The sequence below is a fragment of the Myxocyprinus asiaticus genome, chromosome 31 (assembly GCF_019703515.2).
Source record: "Myxocyprinus asiaticus isolate MX2 ecotype Aquarium Trade chromosome 31, UBuf_Myxa_2, whole genome shotgun sequence".
NCBI lineage: Eukaryota > Metazoa > Chordata > Actinopteri > Cypriniformes > Catostomidae > Myxocyprinus > Myxocyprinus asiaticus.
Window position 1 is genome coordinate 22637453 of NC_059374.1, and position 23452 is coordinate 22660904.

At 39.3% G+C, this 23452-nt stretch overlaps 1 protein-coding gene across 2 annotated transcripts in view; it reads right to left on the reverse strand.

Moving 5' to 3' along the window:
- Nucleotides 1–759: 759 nt before the first annotated feature.
- The window catches only part of LOC127421778 (sortilin-related receptor-like), a 99036-nt gene continuing 76343 nt past the window's right edge, over nt 760–23452 (reverse strand). The window contains exons 23-48 of one of the 2 annotated variants that reach the window (XM_051664911.1): nt 22834–22947; nt 22618–22740; nt 21549–21668; nt 21309–21434; nt 19075–19185; nt 18843–18974; nt 18290–18421; nt 16779–16913; nt 16363–16515; nt 16105–16266; nt 13393–13521; nt 11771–11897; nt 11501–11670; nt 11011–11123; nt 10817–10921; nt 9365–9431; nt 9161–9237; nt 8985–9072; nt 8703–8887; nt 7218–7337; nt 6959–7123; nt 6573–6747; nt 6140–6246; nt 5832–6030; nt 5489–5701; nt 760–3025 (exon numbers count right to left, since the gene is read on the reverse strand). In XM_051664911.1, coding sequence (XP_051520871.1) covers nt 2958–3025; nt 5489–5701; nt 5832–6030; nt 6140–6246; nt 6573–6747; nt 6959–7123; nt 7218–7337; nt 8703–8887; nt 8985–9072; nt 9161–9237; nt 9365–9431; nt 10817–10921; nt 11011–11123; nt 11501–11670; nt 11771–11897; nt 13393–13521; nt 16105–16266; nt 16363–16515; nt 16779–16913; nt 18290–18421; nt 18843–18974; nt 19075–19185; nt 21309–21434; nt 21549–21668; nt 22618–22740; nt 22834–22947 — 3416 coding nt within the window. In that variant the 3' untranslated portion in view covers nt 760–2957. The remainder of the gene's footprint in view (nt 3026–5488; nt 5702–5831; nt 6031–6139; nt 6247–6572; nt 6748–6958; nt 7124–7217; nt 7338–8702; nt 8888–8984; nt 9073–9160; nt 9238–9364; nt 9432–10816; nt 10922–11010; nt 11124–11500; nt 11671–11770; nt 11898–13392; nt 13522–16104; nt 16267–16362; nt 16516–16778; nt 16914–18289; nt 18422–18842; nt 18975–19074; nt 19186–21308; nt 21435–21548; nt 21669–22617; nt 22741–22833; nt 22948–23452) is intronic. The other variant, XM_051664912.1, reaches the window with a different exon arrangement.

The window sequence follows — 23452 nt, forward strand, 5'->3', positions numbered from 1 at the left end:
TGTGAGGATAAAGGAAGACAAGTAAAAAAAAAAAAAAACAGGGACAGGAACACACTGTAAATAAAGACGTCCCACTTCTATAAACATGCCTAATTGTGGTTCAAATAAATCCCACACATCAATAAACACAGGGAATAAGGTCTGCAAGCCGAGACAGGCAAATTATGCAAACTGTTTGCTTTAGGTTTCCTTATTTTTTTTTAATTGCCTTTTTATTTCAAATCATGTGTAATCAGGCAAATAAATAGGTTGATTTGTGTAAAATTTGGTGGGGGGATGAAAACATTGATGTAGCCTGGTGGTTAAAGATGTGGACTGTTAACAAAATGGTTGTAGGATCAAACCCCAAAAAGGCTTTGAACCAAAATTGTGCCCGAGAAAGGCACTTAACCCCAGGTAGTTTAAGAAGAGTTTGTTTCTTTAACAGCACTGTAAGTTGCTTTGGATAAATGCACGCACTAAAATGACCCTAAAATGAAAAATTGTATTTTGCTTGAGCTTTTGAAATGAACCCTAACCTTACAGGAACAAATATGATGAGGGAACTCTCAAGGAGATTCCTGATGAATCCTTCATTACAGTCTCACGCACATTAACATGGTTAAGTCCACTTATGGGTCTGAACTTCAAAGAGCAGAAAATAATGTACTTTGGCTTTATTAAGTGCTAACACTGTAAATTAATTGGCCGTTATGAAGTAAGGTGTGAAGTATCGATTATCAGACGATCCCACTGCTACAGAGAGTAAGAGGAGCCAAATTCAACAGTTTTCCACATTTATTTAATCACAAGTGGTTCATAAAACATCTCAGACGGTACCACTTAAAATATTTGTATCTTTAAAACCTTCAGTAGGCAGAAAAGACCAAAGACTTAAACATGGCGGTGCCCAACATCACTGCTATGCCAACAGTTTACATCTTATCAACCAAAAAAATTTTTTCAAACTGGGCATGACAAACATTGTCACAAATGGTTGTGAATAAGAAATACAAACAATAAAAAGAAAAACGGTGGCTCAGAATTCACACAAGTGCTGCACTGGAACTTTAAAAACATTATACAGTGGTAATTCACAATATGTCAATACACACATTTTCTATCACATTATTCAGTCTTTTTTTCAATTGTCATCTTATTTACTTGTTTAAATTTTCTGTGAGCGTGTGCATGTGTGATCATGTTGACATACTGCTACATATATTACTCAGTGTGTTGTAATAAGGCAATGTGGTACTTGAAACAATTTCACTAAAAACTGCCATAACTATCATTAAATGTATAGATTTGTTTCAATAAACTATGGAGATTATTAATAATGAACACACAATTGAATGTAAACTGTCAATAAACCTCATTTAAAATCCTTTAAAGGGTTAGTTCACTCACAAATCAAAATTTGTCATTTACTCACCCTCATGTTGTTCGAAACCCATTTCAGAAATTTTAAAGAATGTTAATGCTACTCTTTTTTTTTCCACATAATGAAAGTGAATGGTGACTGAGGCTACAATTCTGCCTAACATCTCACTTTATGTTCATCAGAGGAAAATCATTCAGGTTTGGAACAACATGAGGGTGAGAAAATAATGACAGAATTTTAATTTTGGGGTAAATTAACCTTTTAGAGAAAGAGGGAGTAGAATGTAACCATTTTTCTTTATCTGGTCACCACAATACAAGTATTAAAAAAAAAAAAAAAAAAAAAAAACAATTACATTCATAAAACAAATCTTTTACGCAACACCCGCAATCCAGTTAAAATGAAACATGGATTTAACACGTACCTCTTCACAACGTATAGGGAAGGCAAGATGGCTGCTCTACCCTCTGCTTTTCTGTAAGCTTGGCACAAGAGACAAGAATCAAGCCTTATGCTCTGCCAAGAGCTGCACAGGCTTCATTGCAATTTGGAACTACTGTACAAAGTCTCAGAAACCAACACACTGCGCTGCCTGTGGCAGTGTGACTGATAACGCTGGTACAATCTAAATTAACCCAGTTCCCTGAGAACACTAGAGGACTAAAACCATGGCAGCACACAGGATATGCAATAATATTTTTTGCTAGATAAAATGAGTAGGATAAATCAAAGGAAAACAGCAGTGAGCATAAGCGATTTGTACGGACTATACAACACATAACAACTGTTACCGAGATGTTTTTGTCTGCAAGACATTTTGTCTTCTCATTATGATGATTCTTATCTTAAAATAACTGATAAAACAACCAAACTAGGTAACAAATTTCACATTTTCAAAAAGCAGAGGGGATAAATCTATTGCTGACAGCAAAAAATTAACAAATGGATAAAAAGTGTAAACAAGGTACTGTGGACAAATGCAGGCCTACTGACATAAAGTGACACAAATCGAGCATATATAGCAAAAATCAAATCCTGTGCAATTTGCTGTCGACAGCCTATGTACCTCCTTCCCTTTTCATCAGCATTCATTGATTCATTTTTTTCTTATGTACACATAAATGAGGTTTGCTTTTTGTTGAATTTTTCCTTTTGTGTGTTTTTTGTTTGTTTTTGCACTGATGCACCCATAGCTAGGTGCTTATTTTGGCTTTAAGCAAATGTAATGCTCGTTTGAGTTTGTTGTACAATAAGGGTCTTTGCTCTGTTCGGTGAGTCTGCTGATCAGTTAACAAACTCCTTCACTTGCTTCAGTTAATGCCTACAAAGTCCAATACCCACATTTATAATATATAAAAAAATAAGTTATTGCGCATCCGAAAAAAAGTGCATCTTATATGGAAAAATATCTCTTTCGCTCCATGCTTTTGTTTCTCCTTGGGATCCTGAAACCTACATCCAACCTTTCTAAGGTTACGGGGGTTCGAGAGGAAAGGTGCTCGGTAGCTTGAAGGTGTGCCAGACGGGCAGGTAAGAAAATGTGATGAGGAGGTGGAGGGAGGAGTGAAGGAGGAGAAGAGAAATAGTCATCCAGCTATGCAATCACCATGGGAACGTCATCTGAAAAGCCACAGATCATTGGATCATCTTCATCATCATCACCTGAACAGAAGAGAGGGAATAAATACCATCAGCAGCTGATTTTTACTGTGGAAAATAAATCCTGAACTAAACTGAAGTGAACTAAAATGAATTGAATAATAGTGATCTAAACTTAATTGAAGACAACTGAACTAAAGTAAACTGAACAAAACTGAATTAAGGAGAACTTAACCCAACTGAAGAGAACTGAACTAAACTGAAGAGAACTGAACTAAACTGAATTAAAGTGAACAGAACAAAACTGAACTGATCTGAACTGAAAAGAACGTAACTAAACTGAACTGAGAACAGAACTAAACTGAACTGAACAAAACTAAACTAAACTGAATTGAAGTGAACTGAACAAAACTGAACTGAAAAGAACGAAACTGAACTGAAGTCAACTGAACGAAACTGAATTGAATTGAAGTGAACGAAACTGAACTGAAGTGAACTGAACTAAACTGAATTGAACTGAAGTGAAGTGAACTGAACTAAACTAAAGAGAACTGAACTAAACTGAACAAATCTGAAGTGAAGTGAACTAAACTAAATTAAACTAAAACTGAACTAAACTAAACTTTAACTTAAAACAACTGAAAACAACTGAACTGAACTAATAAGAACTGAACTGAAGAGAACTGAACAAAACTGAAGTGAACTAAACTGAATTGAAGTGAACTGAACTAAACTCAACCGAACTGAAGATAACTGAAAGAAACTGAATTGACGTGAACTAAACTCAACTGAAGGAAAGTGAACAAAAGTTACCTAAATTTAAGGGACCTGAATTAGATACAGTTGAAGAAAGAAGTTTATATACACTTAGGTTGAAGTCATTAAAACTAATTTTTTAACCACTCCACAGATTTCATATGAGCAAACTTTTGTTTTGTCAAGTCTTTTAGGACATCTACTTTGTGCATAACACAAGTAATTTTTCCAACAACTGTTTACAGACAGATTTTTTACTTTTAATTGACTATATCACAATTCCAGTGGGTCAGAAGTTTACATACACTAAGTTAACTGTGCCTTTAAGCAGCTTGGAAAATTCCAGAAAACGATTGTCAAGCCTTTAGACAATTAGCTTCTAATAGGAGGTGTACTGAATTGGAGGTGTACCTGTGGATATATTTTAAGGCCTACCTTCAAACTCAGTGCCTCTTTGCTTGACATCATAGAAAAAATCAAAAGAAATCAGTCAAGAACTCAGAAAAAAGAAATGTGGACCTGCACAAGTCTGGTTCATCATTGGGAGCAATTTCCAAATGCCTGAAGGTACCACATTCATCTGTACGAACAATAGTATGCAAGTATAAACACTATGGGACCACGCAGCCATCATATTGCTCAGGAAGGAGACACATTCTGTCTCCTAGAGATGAACGTAGTTTGGTGCGGAAAGTGCAAATCAATCCCAGAACAACAGCAAAGGACCTTGTTAAGATACTGGAGGAAACAGGTAGACAAGTATCTATATCCACAATAAAACGAGTCCTATATCAACATAACCTGAAAGGCTGATCAGCAAGGAAGAAGCCACTGCTCCAAAACCGCCATAAAAAAGCCAGACTACAGTTTGCAAGTGCACATGGGGACAAAGATCAAAGATATTTTTGGAGAAATGTCCTCTGGTCTGATGAAACAAAAATTTAACTGTTTGGCCATAATGACCATCGTTATGTTTGGAAGAAAAAGGGTGAGGCTTGCAAGCAGAAGAACATCATCCCAACCGTGAAGAATGGGGGTGGCAGCATCATGTTGTGGGGGTGCTTTGGTGCAGGAGGGACTGGTGCAATTCACAAAATAGATGGCATCATGAGGAAGGAAAATTATGTGGATATATTGAAGCAACATCTCAAGACATCAGCCATGAAGTTAAAGCTCGGTCGCAAATGGGTCTTCCAAACAGACAATGACCCCAAGCAAACCTCCAAAGTTGTGGCAAAATGGCTTAAGGACAACAAAGTCAAGGTATTGGAGTGGCCATCACAAAGCCCTGACCTCAATCCGATAGAAAATTTGTGGGCAGAACTGAAACAGTGTGTGTGTGAGCAAAGAGGCCTTCAAATGGAATGGGCCAAAATTCCAGCAACTTATTGTGAGAAGCTTGTGCAAGGATACCCAAACGTTTAACCCAAGTTAAACAATTTAAAGGCAATGCTACCAAATACTAACAAAGTGTATGTAAACTTCTGACCCACTGGGAATGTGGGTCAGAAGTTTATTTCAATAAAAGCTGAAATAAATCATTCTCTCTACTATTATTCTGACATTTCACATTCTTAAAATAAAGTAGTGATCCTAACTGACCTAAAACAGGGAATGTTTTCTACAATTAAATGTCAGGAATTGTGAAAAACTGAGTTAAAATATATTTGGAGAAGGTGTATGTAAACTTCTGACTTTAACTCTAGTAGTAAAACAGTATTGTAATAAAGACAGGAGACATTATTAAGGCCAAGGTCAGCCTGGTCTTACCCAGCTCATCTCCTGAGGAGAAAATGGCAGAGCCCAGACGAGAGTTGTAGTGGCTGTTAGCAAAGGCGGTGAAGCTGTGCTGTAGCCGACGGTGTCTGAGGTAAAGCACCACAAGACCTCCACACACACCCACCAACAGCAGGAACAACACTGGAACCACAACCACTGCCACGTCTCCTGATTTACCGGACTGAGCTGCAGCATCATTGGGCCCTAAAACACAACAGGAGCAAGGCCTTGTTACATGAATGGCCACAGCCACTAACTCTTTATTTAAGAGAAGAACTTCAGGAAAAGAATGAAACAAAATGCCAAGAACAAATTTTTTTGTAAATGCTCATGCCTGCTCCTTTCCCCAGTTCATCATATAACAGCACTGCTGCATCTCCGCACAGCTGGTTGTTGAGTAGGCAGCGCGCCCGCACTGAGAATGTGTAGTTATGGCCAACCAGCAGGCTGTTGATCCTGAAGAATGTCTCTGTGGTGTTGCCCAAACACGTGGAGGAGTTGGTCACACTGTCATGCACATACACCTCATAGCCCTGAGGAGTCAAAGAGTGATAATCAGTCCTGTGGTGTGCAGTTTTGCCACTGTAATTTAAGGATGTAGGGAGAGAGCATGTATTATATTGAAAGGTTCAGGTCTCTAACCCTGCTCTCATTGAAGCTTTGGTCCTTCACAGCCAGACTCTTCCAGAAGAGAAATACATGGTCCTGTTCTTCTAAGATCTTGAGGGCCTCAGGTGCAGGCAGAGGAACTGTGTGGATAAAACACATTTAATGAAAAAATAAATTGGCTATTTATGTACAGCAGGGTCCAAAAGTCTGTGACTACTAGTTCTAATCGAGTACAATTTACTTCATTACAAATTATATCCTCAGAATAACAATTTGAGTGAAAAGCTGAACAGAAAAAAATAACATTAATTTTAGAATTTCCTAGTATTTGGTTTGTCCTCGTGTTTTAATGCTTGACCAAATGTACATTTGAGCTGGCATGGATTTCAAAAGTTTGTACAAAACTTGATGATTCATAGACTAGAACATCATATGTTTTGGGAAAGTAATAAATAGATGGTCATACCGGTGTTGAGTGTGTAGCTGGCCTCTTTGCTCATGTTGAGCAGTCTGATGGTGATGCTGTAGCGTCCACCAGGTTCCAGGCCCTTCAACGTGTACTCCACTGTGTTATTCTGAGTGCTCACCTTATAGTCTCGCTCTGTTTTACGAACCATGTCTCTCATGTGCACTGCATACGTCTAATACATACACAGAGATGCTTTAAACACTCGAGTAGATTACCCATCTAAAATATAACTAAATAATAAAACTGTTTTATATATACAGTTGTATGCAAAAGTTTAGGGACCCCTGGCCAAATGTATAACTTTATACAAATAAGCCAGTCAATTATATAGAACCAGAGAACATATGTTAGTAAATTTGCACGGGAATGCATGCTCATCGTACTAGAGGACTGCTGGGAGAATCGTAAGGTGGCTGCCACTTCAGAGTGGCCTGTGTCTTCTCCACTCGCACTTTATGTAGGTTTCGGGGTGGCAGTCGCTCACTGGGGATCATCTTCACTACTGCATATTCAGATGGAGGACCCAGGTATGGAGAGATCACCCTCACCTGAACACAACGCACACATTTAACATCTGTACACATGACATTATAATGAGAACCGATGGCATACTTAAAAGTGAGGACAATGGTGAACACTAACCAGGAAGAGGTACTGCTCATCGCTGTCTACAATGACAGTCAGGCTGCTAGAGGTGGTGATCTGCCGGTGAGGTCTGCGATACAGGTCCAGGAAAGAGGTGGCATAGAACACTCCATACATCTATTAGAAGATATAGTACACATAAACGCTATCACATATATCTGATTTCTGCCATAATATACACAAACACTAAAATCTTGCTCCAGTAAAAGTGCTGGGTGATTTGGCGAAAAAATGTAATCTTGATTTTCTTCAAACTAAAGGTCGATTCACAATTCGATTTTTCAACTTTTAAAATGTACTTAACTAAAAAGTAACTCCAACATGATTCAAATAACATGTTCTTTATTAGAATGTAAGGCAACCTAGTTTGAGATATAAAAGTTTTTTTCATTATAGGTGTGCAAGAAAAATTTACAAAAAAACTGCACCACACAGGAAATTGTCAACATAGTGTAAATGTAATCTAATAAACACAGATGTTGAGAAATAATAGTACAAAATAAGAAAACTGCAAAATACTGTCCTTCTTAGCCAATGTAGGTATTATTTTTTTTTTCTAAACCAAGTTTATCTAGAAAGTGCACACTGTATATCAAACAATTTGTATGTATAATCATAAACCGCTGCTGAGAGTGTCCACTACTTTCTTCCGCCACGGATTCAGAATCTAGCTGTTTACAAACCACCCACTGAGTCGCAGAGGTGTTCTGACTTTGCTCCCAAGTATGTGTGCATGTCTGTGTGTGAGAGTTTCTGTGAGAGCGAAAGAGAGGGGGAGCGCTAGGGTGCTTTACACTATGGGAAGCTGATTTGGCCGAAAAACATTGAAACATTTGCACATATTAAAAGTTATTTGGTATAATATAGAAACTGTTGTATTGATCAGGTCGCGGGGGTACAGCTCTGTTTTTGGTCGAAACTCGAGTCTCTATGTGTGTGTGCGCGTATGTATGTGTCAGCGTGTGTGAATGTAGTTGAGACGAGAGCAAAAGAGAAAGAGGGAGAGAGCGAGCGCAAGGGCAATTTTCAACGTAAACTGAAATAAATTTAGGATATTATAGACATTGTTTGTCATTCATATGCGATGTACTAAACAAATGTCTTTGTTTTAAATGGTTCTTTTGCTGTGTTAACCTGTATGGCTCTTTGAAATAACTGAAATAATTAGGCGAAGTGATATGAACTAGGAATACTTCACAGCCGTGCATTACAGGAAAATAATTGCACACCTTAGAACGTCTGTCAACCAATCAGAATCAAGCATTCAACAGCGTCGTGGTATAACGTGATATATTCTAAATAATATTTAATATATTAACATTTAATTTCAAATCAAGGAGTGCGTTCATTAGTGTACTATACGTTTCTGCTGTAGTATTGAGAATCATTACATTTCTCAGATATTGGTTTCAACTACTGAAATTTTGGTATTGACAACTCTGCTCTTTAAATCCACATATATTGTTCCACATATAGTCTCACCTCAGCCTGAGGACCAGTCCAGCTGCAGTCTACAGCAGTCTGGTTAAGTGCACGGGCCTTAAGTGAGGGCTGGTCAGGTCTGGTGCCTTCGGTCTGCTGGCGGGACAGTGCAGTCGGACTGTCTCCATCATCTGTGTGAGCCCACACAGCCACCTCATACACCGTCCCTGCTGTCAGATTAGTGGCTACATGGGAAACAACAGAAATATCACACACATCTGTAGTGTATCTCTCTGTGGAAAAGCAGATGGAAGTTTGATAACTGATGTCTAGGGTGTTCACCTTTCAATATTCCCGAAACTGTGTAATTCCAGCTCTCCTTTACATGTTCGTCAAACACCCATGAAATGATGACAATGTATTCCTTTACCTAACAGAGACAGTAACAAATATTAAGTTAAAATCTATGGAATGACATAAATGTAATCCACATACTGAGGCAAAGCAAACTGTCTGACCTTATAATCAGAGGTAATGGACAAAATCATAGAGTCCTCCTTGATGCTAGTGATCTTAACGGTAGGTGGAGACAGAGCTGAAAGAGAGATTATTCAATAATTTTGTATCAACCGTCATATGAGATCAAAATAAATAAATGTCCAGCAGGGGGAGGCAGCGCTCTTCTGTGAACATTTCAAAGTTGGCTTTACTGGCTTTGTTACCTTTTTGAGGAACGATGGATTTAATTTCTGTCCAGTTTCCAACCCCTCTGCTTGTGACAGCAGCAACCTGAGAAATAAACACAACAGATTAGAAGACTATGTGACAGAAAGGACTCTATTTAACAGTTTCAAAGGCAACATAAAACAGCTTTCACCACCTATTTTACTACTGTAATGTTTACAAGTAATTTACAAGTATTCAGAGACATGTTTCAGAACATCCAGTCTTGATTTTATACACAGAGATCTGACGTATGCTTGGGATCCGATGCCTTTTTCACACATCGTTACTCTGAAGATTTTCCCGATGATTATCGATATACAGTATATCGGGATTTTTTTCAGATATAAATAGGGCTGCTGGTTGGACAATAGTCTTTGTCTTTTCAATTCTCAGCGTCAAAATTCTGCAGTGCCACGGAGTGCAGCTCGCATAGTTTTCCACTAAATTCGACCCAAATCATTATCAAAGGATAAAGATTATTTACTCTAGCCATCGCTGGATGATATATTGTGTATGTGTATCTCTCATTAAGCCTACACTATGTATTTTCAGTTTCAAGTATGTCATTTTGTGGTTTGACAGCTTCAATGAAAGACCTATTCAAGGCTACATACAGAGAAATTGCATAATAAACTTCCCCATTTCCAGTTGTTCAGTTTGCGCAGTTACAGTTTCATACACTAACCTGCAAACTCATCAGTGTCACTTTGTTCATTCTTTAAGTACAAAAACCTTCATAACTTTGGACTGCCATCTGCTGCACCGCATCAGCTCATCCTGTGTGTGTGATCTCTGCCTGTCTCCTACCCGCAACTGGCTTCAGTAAATGATATATCACCCTCTTGTGGTCTCCCAATACTTTTATGCCAGACATTAAACAGAAGCCCAGCTGAGTGAATTAGCAAGCATGAATTTTAATATATAAATGCCTCAAAAATATATCGATAAAATAACGTGCCGATCAATAATCGATATATCAATATTTTATGACATCCCCTAATCTGAACTCTAGTTTGCAGTCGATTGTGGAGGATTACTCTCCACTGCCGCCACCAACTATTGAGGAAGCTTTTTGAGGCCGAAGGTCAAGTTCACCCAAGGAGAGCACCTCAATATATCCCAAAAGTATGCATCTCTCAAATCTATTATTATTTGTTATTATTGCCATAACCTTTATTAAATAAATGTTCACTTTTTAAAATGATAATGTTAGCTTTTGGTAAAATTTTAGAAAGGCTGCAAAACCTACAACAGTAGTCTAAAACAATGCCTAAAGCTATTGTTTAACATTATTTTAGTGACAGCAAGTTATTGCACGTTTTGATGAAAGATTAAAAAGACAAACTTTCTTCTTTGAAAATAATGTGCAACATGCAAATTGTGCAAATAGGGTCAATTGTGATTCCATGCTGACTTTAAATCAGTGTGTGCTTCTCATTGTGTCTCACCCTGAATCTGTAGAGCGAGCTGGGCTGCAGGTTCTTCACTTGTGCAATAGTGCCAGTGCTACGCTGAGAAAACCACTCTGCACTGTTCTTTTCACTGTACTCCACCTGTACAAGACATACAATGAAGCCAGTTAGATACAAGTATGTATATATAAAGAACAGTGGTTTAGAGTCTTCGAGAGATTCACACTCACAATATACTCCCTAATGAGTCCGTGTGCTTTATCCGGGGGGCTCCAGGAGCACAGCACTGTCCCATCCTCTTCGTTGTCACAGCTCAGTTGCAGACCCTGTGGACGATCCGGCACTGCCACAAAACACATGGATCAGAATGAACCAGTCTGCATGTAACTGAGACTAAATTGTTGAGAAAGGACTATAACACTGTCCTAACCAGGCATGAGACATTGAAAGGACAAGAGATGAACCCTATATTTTTCCCATGTTAATTTGAGTTGTTGTCCTAACAAGCCTCAAGCGAGCTATGAGCTATGACTGGCATTTAGTGCAGAAACTTGCTTTGAATGCTGACTGGAAAATATTTTATATTTATATTTATTATTTTTGATTTAATACAATTTGATATCTCATTTTAATCCATTTTAAAATAATGTTGCACATTATTTAACCTGTCAAGTCATGCTTGGTTACGACACAGTAAAACTGGTTATTTTAGTGACTTACATCCTTCTGGTGTGCGCAGTGTGAGCACCTCATTGGTCTTGTGCTGCTTGCTGAGACACTGAGTCTGCACCTTCACTTGGTAGGTGGTGTCCGGCATCAACACAGTCAGAGTGGCACTGCCTTTATTGCTGTTTGTGTCCATAACAGTCCACTGTTGGACACCCACTGGCCTGGAAATCAAATACAGCCTGTTTTAATGACCCACGTGGACTAGAGACACTTTCACTGCTGTATTGTGCAGCTGAAAGCTGAAGTATGAATGCTTGATACCTGTAGTAGATGATAAAGGAGCAGGAGGTTGCTGGCATGTTTTTGGGTCTCGACCATGTGAGCGTAACAGCACCGGAGAAGTTGGCACTCCACTGCAGATTTTGGATCTTGTAGACCAGTGAATCCACTGACGGAAGGTGAAACAGAGTGATTTAGTGTGAACAGCCTGACCATGATATGCATGTGCTTGCGGTATAATACTGTACTTGCTGCTGTCAGCTTTGAATAGTAACTAGATTTTCCTGAAGGAAACAGCAGTGCTTGCAAGGCAGCAAAATTATAGTTTTAAAGTTTTATGTAAGCTTCAGGTATAAGCTTTGGTTCTGGGTAAATTAAATTCCACATCAGAATCTTAATCTTTGCAGTTGTCATGACAATCAGTGGATATCTTGTTATATGATGGCTGTGTATGAGAATCGACACAAAACATGACACCATCTTTGCACAATCCAGTATGCAAACAGATGTAAGGAGGACCAATTGGAATTTATATGCAAATATTACAATAACACCATTGCTGTTGGTTACATTTTAAATTCTGAACATTCTATCCTGTAAGTCAAAGTGAGAATTTCAAATTTAAATCTCACATTTCTTAAAATGTATTCACCTTAAGCGCTAGAGAAACTAGCACACACCCATCTTGAAAATGCTGTCTGGAAACGTCCATTCTAGCGGACGTTATTAGATATCTATGGTGTTGATGTCAAAGTGTAATTAGCTAGCGAAGTGGATTTACAGGTTATAGAGTTGTCAAAAGCTATCATGAGTATTTTAAAGTGTTCAGGGGATGTCATAACTGGAAGAAGAGTACTTCATTCATAAATCCACAAGATTCTAACTTCACGTTGTGGATGTACTGATATTCTTCTCTGCTCATGAAACTCCAAGAGCCAACACAATTTAAAAATATCTCTGTACAACACCTCTGGCCATATTTTCAGGTCATTCACCCATCACGTTATAGTTCAGGTGAGCTGATTATTTTGAGTGTTAAACTGGGATGGGGAAAGGGGTGCAACTATATTTATACACACACACATACATGCATATATATGTGAAAGTGTATGTTTTAGTTTGTTCCATTCACAACAATTTGAATCACATTTATGCCTAAAATGTAGGGTGTAAAAATTAATTTTAAAAAGTACAATTGTAATTTCCTTTAATGTTATGAACTTGCATGTGTAATAATACAAGCTGTCACTGTTGGAAATTTCATGTCAACTACATCCTTTAAAACAAATTATTAACAAACTGAAACCTAAAAATTAAGCAGAATTACACATCTAACAATTATCATGTATCATGAAAAAGTGCAGTATGTCATAGCTGTCTGAATATGATCTGCCAGATCCAATTTACCTCTGTGAGTTTCGGTAATAACATTTAGAGTGACTCAGTAGCTTCAATACAAACAGGGAGTTAGATGAAAAAATTTGAAAGAGCGGAGCACGGAAAAGGGGCGGGGCTGAATAAGGTGAATACTACAAAACAAAACACCAAAAGCTGAAATTATCTACAAAAAGTTGGAATGGACTCGTTAAGCAGTTTGGGCTGAATTGCAGAAATAAGCAAGCACTATACTGTATATACAGCAGAAATGGCTCTCAGTTTCTAACCGGTGCAGTTGTCTTCATCGCTGTGATCAGAACAGTCCATAAAGCCATCACACCTCTCACTGTTGAGAACACATGCCTCACCATCCGCACAGAGGGTACCATTCACACAGAACAACGACCCACGGGTGGCTGCAATAAAAGAGACAGTTAATCTTACAGTTACCAGCCCTGAGCTACATTTGATCTAAAAGCGTTTGCTGAATTGACTAAAATTAGTTTGAACTTTTAATAAATTATAATAATAATATATACACACCGATCAGCCACAATATTAAAACCACCTGCCTAATATTGTGTCGGTCTTCCTCGTGCCACCAAAAGAGCGCCAACCCGCATCTCAGAATAGCTTTCTGAGATGCTATTCCTCTCACCACAATTGTACAGAACGGTTATCGGAGTTACCGTAGACTTTGTCAGTTCGAACCAGTCTGTCCATTCTCTGTTGTCCTCTCTCATCAATAAGGCATTTCCATCGGCAGAACTGCCGCTCACTGGATGTTTTTTGTTTTTGGCACCATTTGGATTAAATTCTAGAGACTTCCCAGGATCCCAGGAGATCAGCAGTTACAGAAATACTCAAACAGCCCATCTGCCACCAACAATCATCCATGCCATTATCTAATCAGCCAATCATGTGGCAGCAGTGCAGTGCATAAAATCATGCAGATACGGGTGTGACAGGTCACTAACTCAACCACTTGTCTCAATTTCGAGTGTCCTCGTGCACGAACTTACGAATCATATTCTTCAGCGTCTGATTAAATCGTTCGACCAAGCCGTCTGTTTGAATCGATTTAATCCCCAATCCCATCTTCACGAGTGTGACATGAGGCACGGGCATAAGTGAGTCCAGGGTCGCAGCTGAAGTCCCCTCCTGTTGTACCAAGCTCCATAACACCTGCCTGTCCTCCGCTTGAGCCTGGTGGAGCACCTGGAACTGCTGCTCCTGTTCCACATGCAGGTCAAGCAGAGCCTGACGTTGTGTTTGGTGGATGCTGGCGAGGGCCTTGAACAGTTCGTCCAGCGGTGAAGACTCTATGACAGCGTTTTCTTCCTACTAATTCCCGGGTTTCGAAACCACTGTGACAGGTCAGTAACTCTCTTTATGAAGGAGGAAGCGGGAGCCGGATAAACAATCCATGTAGTCGTTTATTCACAATCATTTTCAGTATCACACAAACGGGTAGCATTTCAGCTCAACATAAATAAATGCACACACACACACACAGCTTTCATGTGTCAATCTCTCTCCCCTCTAGAGGTCTGGACTGCCCTATTATCCCTCTCCAGCTCTCACTATAACATAGAACAGCTGTTAGAGATAATTTTCCCACAGGTGTCAATCCTTACCGTTCTTCCTCTCCCGGCCTCGCTCTCCACAGACGTCGCTCGGCCACGCCCACATCACCACAACTGGTCAGGAGCTTCAGTTAATGTTCACATCAACATTCAGAATGGGGAAAAAAATGTGATCTCATTGATTTGGAGTGTGACATGTTTGTTGGTGCCAGATGGGCTGGTTTGAGTATTTCTGTAACTGCTGATCTCCTGGGATTTTCACACACAACAGTCTCTAGAATTTACTCCGAATGATGCCAAAAATAAAAAACATCCAGTGAGCGGCAGTTCTGTGGACGGAAATTCCTTGATGAGAGAGGTCAACAGAGAATGGCCAGACTGGTTCAAACTGACAAAGTCTAAGATAACCTAACTGCTCTGTACAATTGTGGTGAGAAGAATAGCATTCTGAGATGCGGGTTGGTGGCACGAGGGGGACCTACATAATATTAGGCAGGTGATTTTAATGTTGTGACTGATCGGTGTGTATCTATCTATATATATATATATATATATATATATATATATACATACATACACAGTACTGTGCAAAAGTTTTAGGCACACAAGATGTTTCACAAAAGCATTTGTCTTAAGACGGTTATTTATATCTTCAGCTTTAGTGTGTCAATAGGAAATAGAAATGTTAGATTCCCAAACATTATGTTTGCAAATAGAAAAGATTAGAATAGAAGAACAGGGAGCCCTGCAACAGATGTCATGGCCCCCACAAAGCCCCCCACTGAACATCGTATCAGTCTGAGGTTACATAAAGAGACAGAAGCAATTGAGACAGCCTAAATAGATAGAAGAACTGTGGCTAATTCTCCAAGAAGCTTGGAAAATCCTGTCTGACAACAACCAAGAAAAACTGTGTCCAGGTGTACCTAAGAGAATTGGTGCTGTTTTAAAGGCAAAGGTAGTCACGCTGAATATTGATTTAGCTTTTTTTATGTTTACTGGACGTATGACATTAAGTGATAAATGATAACAATTTTTATCATTATTTTTGAAGACATCCTCACTATGCAACATTTTCATGTGCCTAAAAAGTTTGCACAGTACTGTATGTATGTGTGTGTGTATATATATATATATATATATATATATATATATATATACACACACACACACATATACATACATACATACATACATATACACACACACACACATACCTTTTTTCTTTTTTTTTTTTTTACATTTTCTGTTTTATATATTTTTAACATTATTGGTTACTGCATAATTCCCGTACTTTTATTTTTGTTATAACATGGTTTAATTACTCTAAAATGTGCGAAATAGTAATAATAAAGAATGACCAGATGTGTTCTAACTTTTGACTGTATATGTGTGACTCTAAGAGGCACTTACGACAGTTGGCCTCATCAGACCCGTCTTGGCAGTGAGGGTGTCCGTCACAACGCTTCCAGTCAGGGATACAGGTCTGGGGCTTTAGGCAGAGGAACTGATCTTTAGTGCAGCGGCCTGATGGTGGAGGAACATGAGTTGCCACTGGAGTCACAGAACCATTGGCTGAGAGAGAGCCAGAAAAAAGACACAGGCAGGGATGAGTACAGATGATAAGGTAAGAAGGCAGGGTGTATTGTAATGGTAAAGTAGAAAAAGCACCTGTGGGACAGCCCACTTCATCGCTGCCATCAGGACAATCTGCGTAGCCATCACACACCCAGGTGTTCACAATACACGCGCCAGAACCGCAGCGGAAACGATTGGGAGCACAGGTAACTGGACCCGGAGCAGGTGTGTGAGAAGTTCCGCCACCTGAACTTACCCACAATACATTTTAATTAGGCTTAACGCTGTTGCATAAATTTACACAGGGCTATTTTTTAGTATTCTTGGAACTGAATGTGTTAATTTCAGGGAGAAAATTTGATTAATCGCAAATAAATATTTTTTAATTGATTGACAACCCTAATTTTAATTAATCAATTGTACTAGTAGAGTCTTTTTGGCAATCACAAGCCAATTTAAAGCTAATAGTCTGACTGGGCAAGAATATGACACCGGTCTGATTTGTGTACCTGAGCATTGAGCTTCATCTGACCAGTCACCACAGTCGTTTTCCCCATCACACTTCCACCAGGCAGGCACACAGCGGCCATTCTTACACTCGAACTGGAAGTAATGTGAGCAGCCTGGCTCTTCAGTCGGGGAAGCTGATACAGGAAGCACACATCAGTCAGACATTAGCAAACATGCCCACAAATTTGGTGCAAAGATTTAGCTGTCAAAGCAAAACGGGTACTTGTTAGGCTGAAAAGTGCTTATTGAGAATGCACAATAGTATGAGGTTTTAAAATGGAATTGTTTTATTTATGGATTTACATCACATAACAATCATATTCCTGTATAACGTACAGGATGCAGATTATAGGTCCATGCTGTGCGGTTCATACGGGTCGCACTTTTTCATTATAATTAAGAGAGTTTAGCTTCCTATACAGCTCATATAACTTCTACATTTCTAAATTAAGTGACTTAATAAAATAAGAATGGTGACCAGTCAGAGTGTCAATATCGCGAAATAAATGGCATCACTCTAAAGGGGTTAATTTTGCGATATTGACACTCTGACTGGTCAGTATTCTTATTTTATTAAGTCATTTAATTTAGAAATGTAGAAGTTATAAAAGCTGTATAGGAAGCCAAACATGTATGAAAAAGTGCAACCCATATGAACCGCAAAGCATGGACCTATAATCTGCATGGATTGCATGACCCAAAAATAGTGCGGCGTAGACAAGTTTTGCCCATGTAACACAAAACAAAACTTGGACTGCACAATAGGGCTGGGTATGGATACAAACTTTACAATTCGCATGCGTTAACGCATTAACTTCGACAGCCGTAGAAAATATAAATTTTACAAATATTATTTTCTCAGATTTTAGCTTTTACGGGCAGTTCGGCGAGCATCACAAATGTGTTTCAGTTGAGCACACATTAACAAGAGCTTCTTTACCTCAACTGTGTCAGTGTGATTAGAATTAAATGTTTATTTTTTGTTGCTTTCAATCAACAATTGACTGTAAAGAACAGGAAGGATATTAAGAGACATTATTCAAAGACAGATGATTTGCGTCAATCTCGTCTTTGGATACACATTATACAGAATGAGTCAAATCAAACTTTTACTCTATAAAACGCAGTGAAAGGATCTCGGTGCTAAACTGGTGGGTGAAATCTGAGTATTTTCCAGCCTGTGGCTAATCATATGCAAGTGATTTACTTACACTGTAGAATGTAGCCGCATAGAGTTAAAGATCAATCTTGGGATTTAAGAATCGATATCGAGATTGTTCAAATGAAGATCACAATGCATCGGAAAATCAATATTTTTCCCACCCAATGGGACTACTGGTGCAGCCAAACTGAAATTGTTGAAATTTAACCCAGAATTTGGCTTTGGTCTGCTAGCGAGTTGTTGATATGGCACAGTGATTAACTTTAAATAAAAAATAAATGGCACTTCATGCTAAAGGTTGTCGACCACTGGCCTACACTATAATGTGTTTGTGTGTGCATTGCTCACCACAGTTGGCCTCGTCTGAGTAGTCCCCACAGTCATCCATGCCATCACATTTCCACTCCAGAGTCACACACATTCCATTGGCGCATTGGAAGTTGTAGCCATCACATGTTTTCTCAAACTCTGGATTAGTTGCTGTGGAGAGAGCAGAGAACATTCAACAAACTAATCATTCTAAAACAACTTCAACATGTATTAACAGAGCCTTTGGTTATAGAGCTGCTCAGTTATGATGTCAGTTTGTAGGTCAACCCCGAAAGATAATTTACCATGTGAATTTCAAATGGTTTTTAGAATAGCGCTTTTCTATTTAAGAGTAAAATAAGGACTGTGGTTAAGATTACTTAAAGAGACTTTACCGTTTTGTTAATAATCCGTAAGCTTTAATTACTACATTCATTTATCAAACAAGTAAACAGTTAATTTAATTAAGTTAATGTGCTAATATACTGCAATTCACTTCCAGCTTATAGGGCTATGAACTGAACAGCACTATTTCTGCTAATAAATGGGTTATTATGGTAACATTTATTAGTCAGCAAAGTGTTGGACTTACAGCAGCCAGCATACGCTGCATCCTCATCGGATCCGTCGGCACAGTGCCGAGTGCCATCGCACACCAGAGACTGGAACAGACACTGTGCTCGATTCCTGCATACAAACTCCATATACCGCGTGCAGAGCGGATCTGCAAGAAAAGCAACTTATTATTCCCTGCAGCCTACCTGTGTTTTAAAATAAAATATAAACAGCATTTCCACTTGAGTTCAAAATAAAAAGGCAGATACCGCAGTGTTGCTCATCAGCACCCCCTAGACAGTCCTCCACACCATTGCAGTGAACACTAGCTGGCAGGCAGGTTCCGTTAGAACACAGGAAGCCGTTGCATTTTTCACCCCCTACAGCACACAAAAGATATCAAATTCCATAGAACCTTAAGCCAATTTTCTACCATCGGGCCAAACTGTTCTTGTTGCAAAATCATGCCATTCCGTGCTGATCTGGCCAGTTGGCACGGTTACGGTATCTTTTTCCAATGTGGTGCTACAATGCTAAAATGAGAATTCAAATTTTGGATGCGTTCCAAGTGGTTACTGCACGAGACACTGCAAAAACAGCGAAACACTATGCAATGGTCAAAGAACGTCCATCTAGCTCATCACGTGTTTAACCATAACCCTAGGGGCCTGGGTAGCTCAGCGAGTATTGACGCTGACTACCACCACTGGAGTCGCGAGTTCGAAACCAGGGTGTGCTGAGTGACTCCAGCCAGGTCTCCTAAGCAACCAAACTGGTCCGGTTGCTAGGGAGGGAAGAGTCACATGGGGTAACCTCCTCGTCGTCACGATTAGTGGTTCTCGCTCTCAATGGGGCGCATGGTATCATGCGTGGATCACAGAAATAACGTGAGCCTCCACATGCTGTGAGTCTCCGTGGTGTCAAGCACAGTGAGCCACGTGATAAGATGCGCGGACTGACTGTCTCAGAAGCAGAGGCAACTGAGACTTGTCCTCCACCACTCGACTTGAGGTGAGTAGCCGCACCACAACGAGGACCTAGTAAGCATGCCAAATTGGGGAGAAAAGGGGATAAAAATAAATAAATAAATAAATAAACCCTAACCCATAGTAAAAGATGGACTGGTTTGTAGTGAACAGTCCCCAGAGCTGGAGGTCTTTGGTGGTTGTGTCTTGACTATATCTTTCTCTCTTATAACCATCTCACTGCATAAGCATTAGGTATGTACATACAACTGTATTTAATGTAAACACTGTGGTACTATGAAGCTTGAGTCCATGGTAGGACTATGGCCCCAATATAGGCTACTGTGCAACAATAAGTTAACACAGAACCGTCTTCTGAAGCATTTCTTTTCATGTTTCACTTTTTCTTTTTCTTTTGACTTTATCATTAACACAAAATTGTTAACAGCCTGATAAGTTATTTGTAGTTTCTCAGGCATGCTGACATAGTGCCTGATAGTACTATACTAATTAAACCATCATCCTAAAATCATGAACATACTCCAAACTTACATAATGTTTTTATTACATTTACCTCATCATAGCGAACATTGCCAGCTACCTAGAAACAACTTATTAAAGCCATGTACTAAAGCCATTCCACCAGCATGATTAAGCATGGTCAGCTAACAGTGCAGAGAAATCCAGGATCAAGAATGGTTTGTAATTGTGCCGTGCCAAACCGTGCACAAGTGGAAATGCTCCTGGAACTGTTCCTCACCGTGCTCAGAACCATTCGGCCAGACGGTGGAAAAGCTGCTTTACATCACATATGTTCTATTCTCTTTCATGAAAGCTGCCTAATAATGAGAACTGATGCTACTGAATATTGATCGACCCATATGATTTTCTTTCTTCTAATGATCCCAAAGTTATTTACTAGAATGTCCCAACTGCTCTATTTCATACAATGAAAATGAACTAGGACAAAACACACCATAAAAGTAGTCTATAAAAGCAGACTCCTGCACAAAATTTGAAGTCTTCTGAAGCCAAATTTGAGTGGAACTTGTATTTTTTTGTCCTTTTTGGAGCAGCATTCATCCCCATTCACTTTCACTGCATGAAAATGAGCAGCCAGGACATTCTCCAAAACTACTACTTTTGTGTTCCACGGAAGAAAGTCATATTGGTTTGGAACGACATAAGGATGAATAAACAAAAAGACAGAATTTAATTTTTGTGTTAATAGTTAAGTGATTGACCACAGTGGGTTGGGTCCTCGTCTGAACCATCCTGACAGTCATCATCTCCGTCACACACCCAGCGCTGAGGAATGCAATGACCCGTGTGACACTGGAAACTGCTACTCTCACATGTGTGGTGGGCAGCATTCATCCCCATTCACTTTCACTGCATGAAAATGAGCAGCCAGGACATTCTCCAAAACTACTACTTTTGTGTTCCACGGAAGAAAGTCATATTGGTTTGGAACGACATAAGGATGAATAAACAAAAAGACAGAATTTAATTTTTGTGTTAATAGTTAAGTGATTGACCACAGTGGGTTGGGTCCTCGTCTGAACCATCCTGACAGTCATCATCTCCGTCACACACCCAGCGCTGAGGAATGCAATGACCCGTGTGACACTGGAAACTGCTACTCTCACATGTGTGGTGGCCCACTATGAGACACAGAGACAAAATATGAAAACATTAAGGAGGTACATAAAATGTATCTGATTTGAGTGCATATTTGTTTTGAATCAGTGTGCTAAATAGGTCTCTTTTCTTCTCACCAGTACAGTTGGCTTCATCTGACCAGTCCCTGCAGTCATTGTCCCCATCACAACGCCAGGCATCCCGAATACACACACCTCTTGCGCAGGTGAACTCTGCAGGCCCACACCGATGAGACTCTGGGGGAAAAAAAGCAGATCAAATATTACCTAATGTTCTGTATAACATGTTCGTTTACTTTTTTTTTTTTTTTTAATCAAAATAATTTTGGGTTTAAGTTATAAGATTTTTTTTTTTTTTTTTTTGTTGCGTGAAGTATCCCGATCTAAGGAGGAGAGATTGAAACTGCACCTGGCTGATGCACACTCTGTCGTGGGGACGCTCATCCCTCGAGCACGCACGCTTAATGCAGCTAGATTATAACGTGATAGCTCGTGACTTACTGAATCATAATATGCCACTCTGCATTTATTATCGTGAAGAAAAATGGCAATACGCAGCTCTATTAATAAGAGAGAGTTAGTGCAGTGACTGGTTTTTTACTATTTTTTTATTTATTTATTTTTTACCATTTTAAATCACTCTTTCGCCTTCCCTTCATTTTAAATGGTCCAGCTGTGTAGCTGTAATGTAACAGTACAAATATTCTGTGCCATTTCTCAATTAATTTGAGGTAATAAAAGCTGCTTGTTTGAAGCACTTGTTTCAGAACCTGGTGCATTTTCTCCCTTAGTTCAGTCCATTTAGGCATGTATGAACATGGAAGTCTTAAACAACACATATACAATTAGTATTGCTGACAACTTTGTACAGGTATTTAATTAATTATAACAGGTATATTGATGTAGGAGCTAAATCCTGAAACAGTGCACAAACATTCTGACCAATACAGGGGAAGATTCCTCACATGTGACTTTTATTAACACAGTTTTGGTCCGTTTTGAAATGTTGCCTTGTGAAAGCCAACTGAAGCAAGATGAAAATGCAACATTATAACAATTTAAGCCCGTTTCGGAACAAAACAAATGAGCTACAAGTCTGAAAACGCCTTTTGAACGAGTATAACATCTCACACCGCAGAACGTGTCGACTACCCATTATTGAACTAAAATGCATCCACACACATACCACAGTGCTCCTCATCGCTGTTATCTCCACAGTCATCCTCATGGTCGCACTTAAAGGCCAGCGGGATGCAAGAACCAGAGGCCACACAGCGAAACTGTACCGCAGGATCGCAAGCAGTGGTGGCTGCAAACAGAGAATGACAGATGAAACATAGCACATGCACATCTGTGTAGTTTTATATGAGACAGAGCGGGCAGAGCTGGTGCTGTCACTCACGGCACTCTTGCTCATCACTCATGTCGCCACAGTCATTGTCACTGTCACACTTCCAGATGCTGCTGATGCACTTCCCATTGGAGCAGCGGTACTGGTTTGGCAAACAGGTGTATTCTGATGGGAAAACATTAATAAAAAGAAAAAGAAAATCAATATTAAATCACTTTTAAATAGAATGGCACAGAAAATATCCCTTTTTCCTGACAGACTACTGTATTAGGTGTCCTAAAGTATTATACCTGTCTCTGTGACAGTTCTAGACTCTAAACAGCAGACTAAAAAGTGGCTGCTGTCAGACTCTTTGTTTAGCCAATCCAAAGACTTTGAATTGTTTTCTACCTGTCAGTCATTTTGCCCATTCACAGGGCAGCCAATAAATGAGCAGCAGGAAGCTCAGAGTCTGGTTGAAGAAGCTGACCATTCATGCTAAACACCATATTCACCTTAACAAGCCTTGTCAAACTATAAGTTTGTTGTACACTATTTTCTTACTGTTGTCCTGCTCCTGATTATAATAGTCTCAACGGTATGATGAATATCTAAGAGATCTATCAATCTTTGTAAAGTGGGTTTTGAAAAGGGGTAGCATCTAGTTCAGTGGCAAAGTATGGCGGACGTT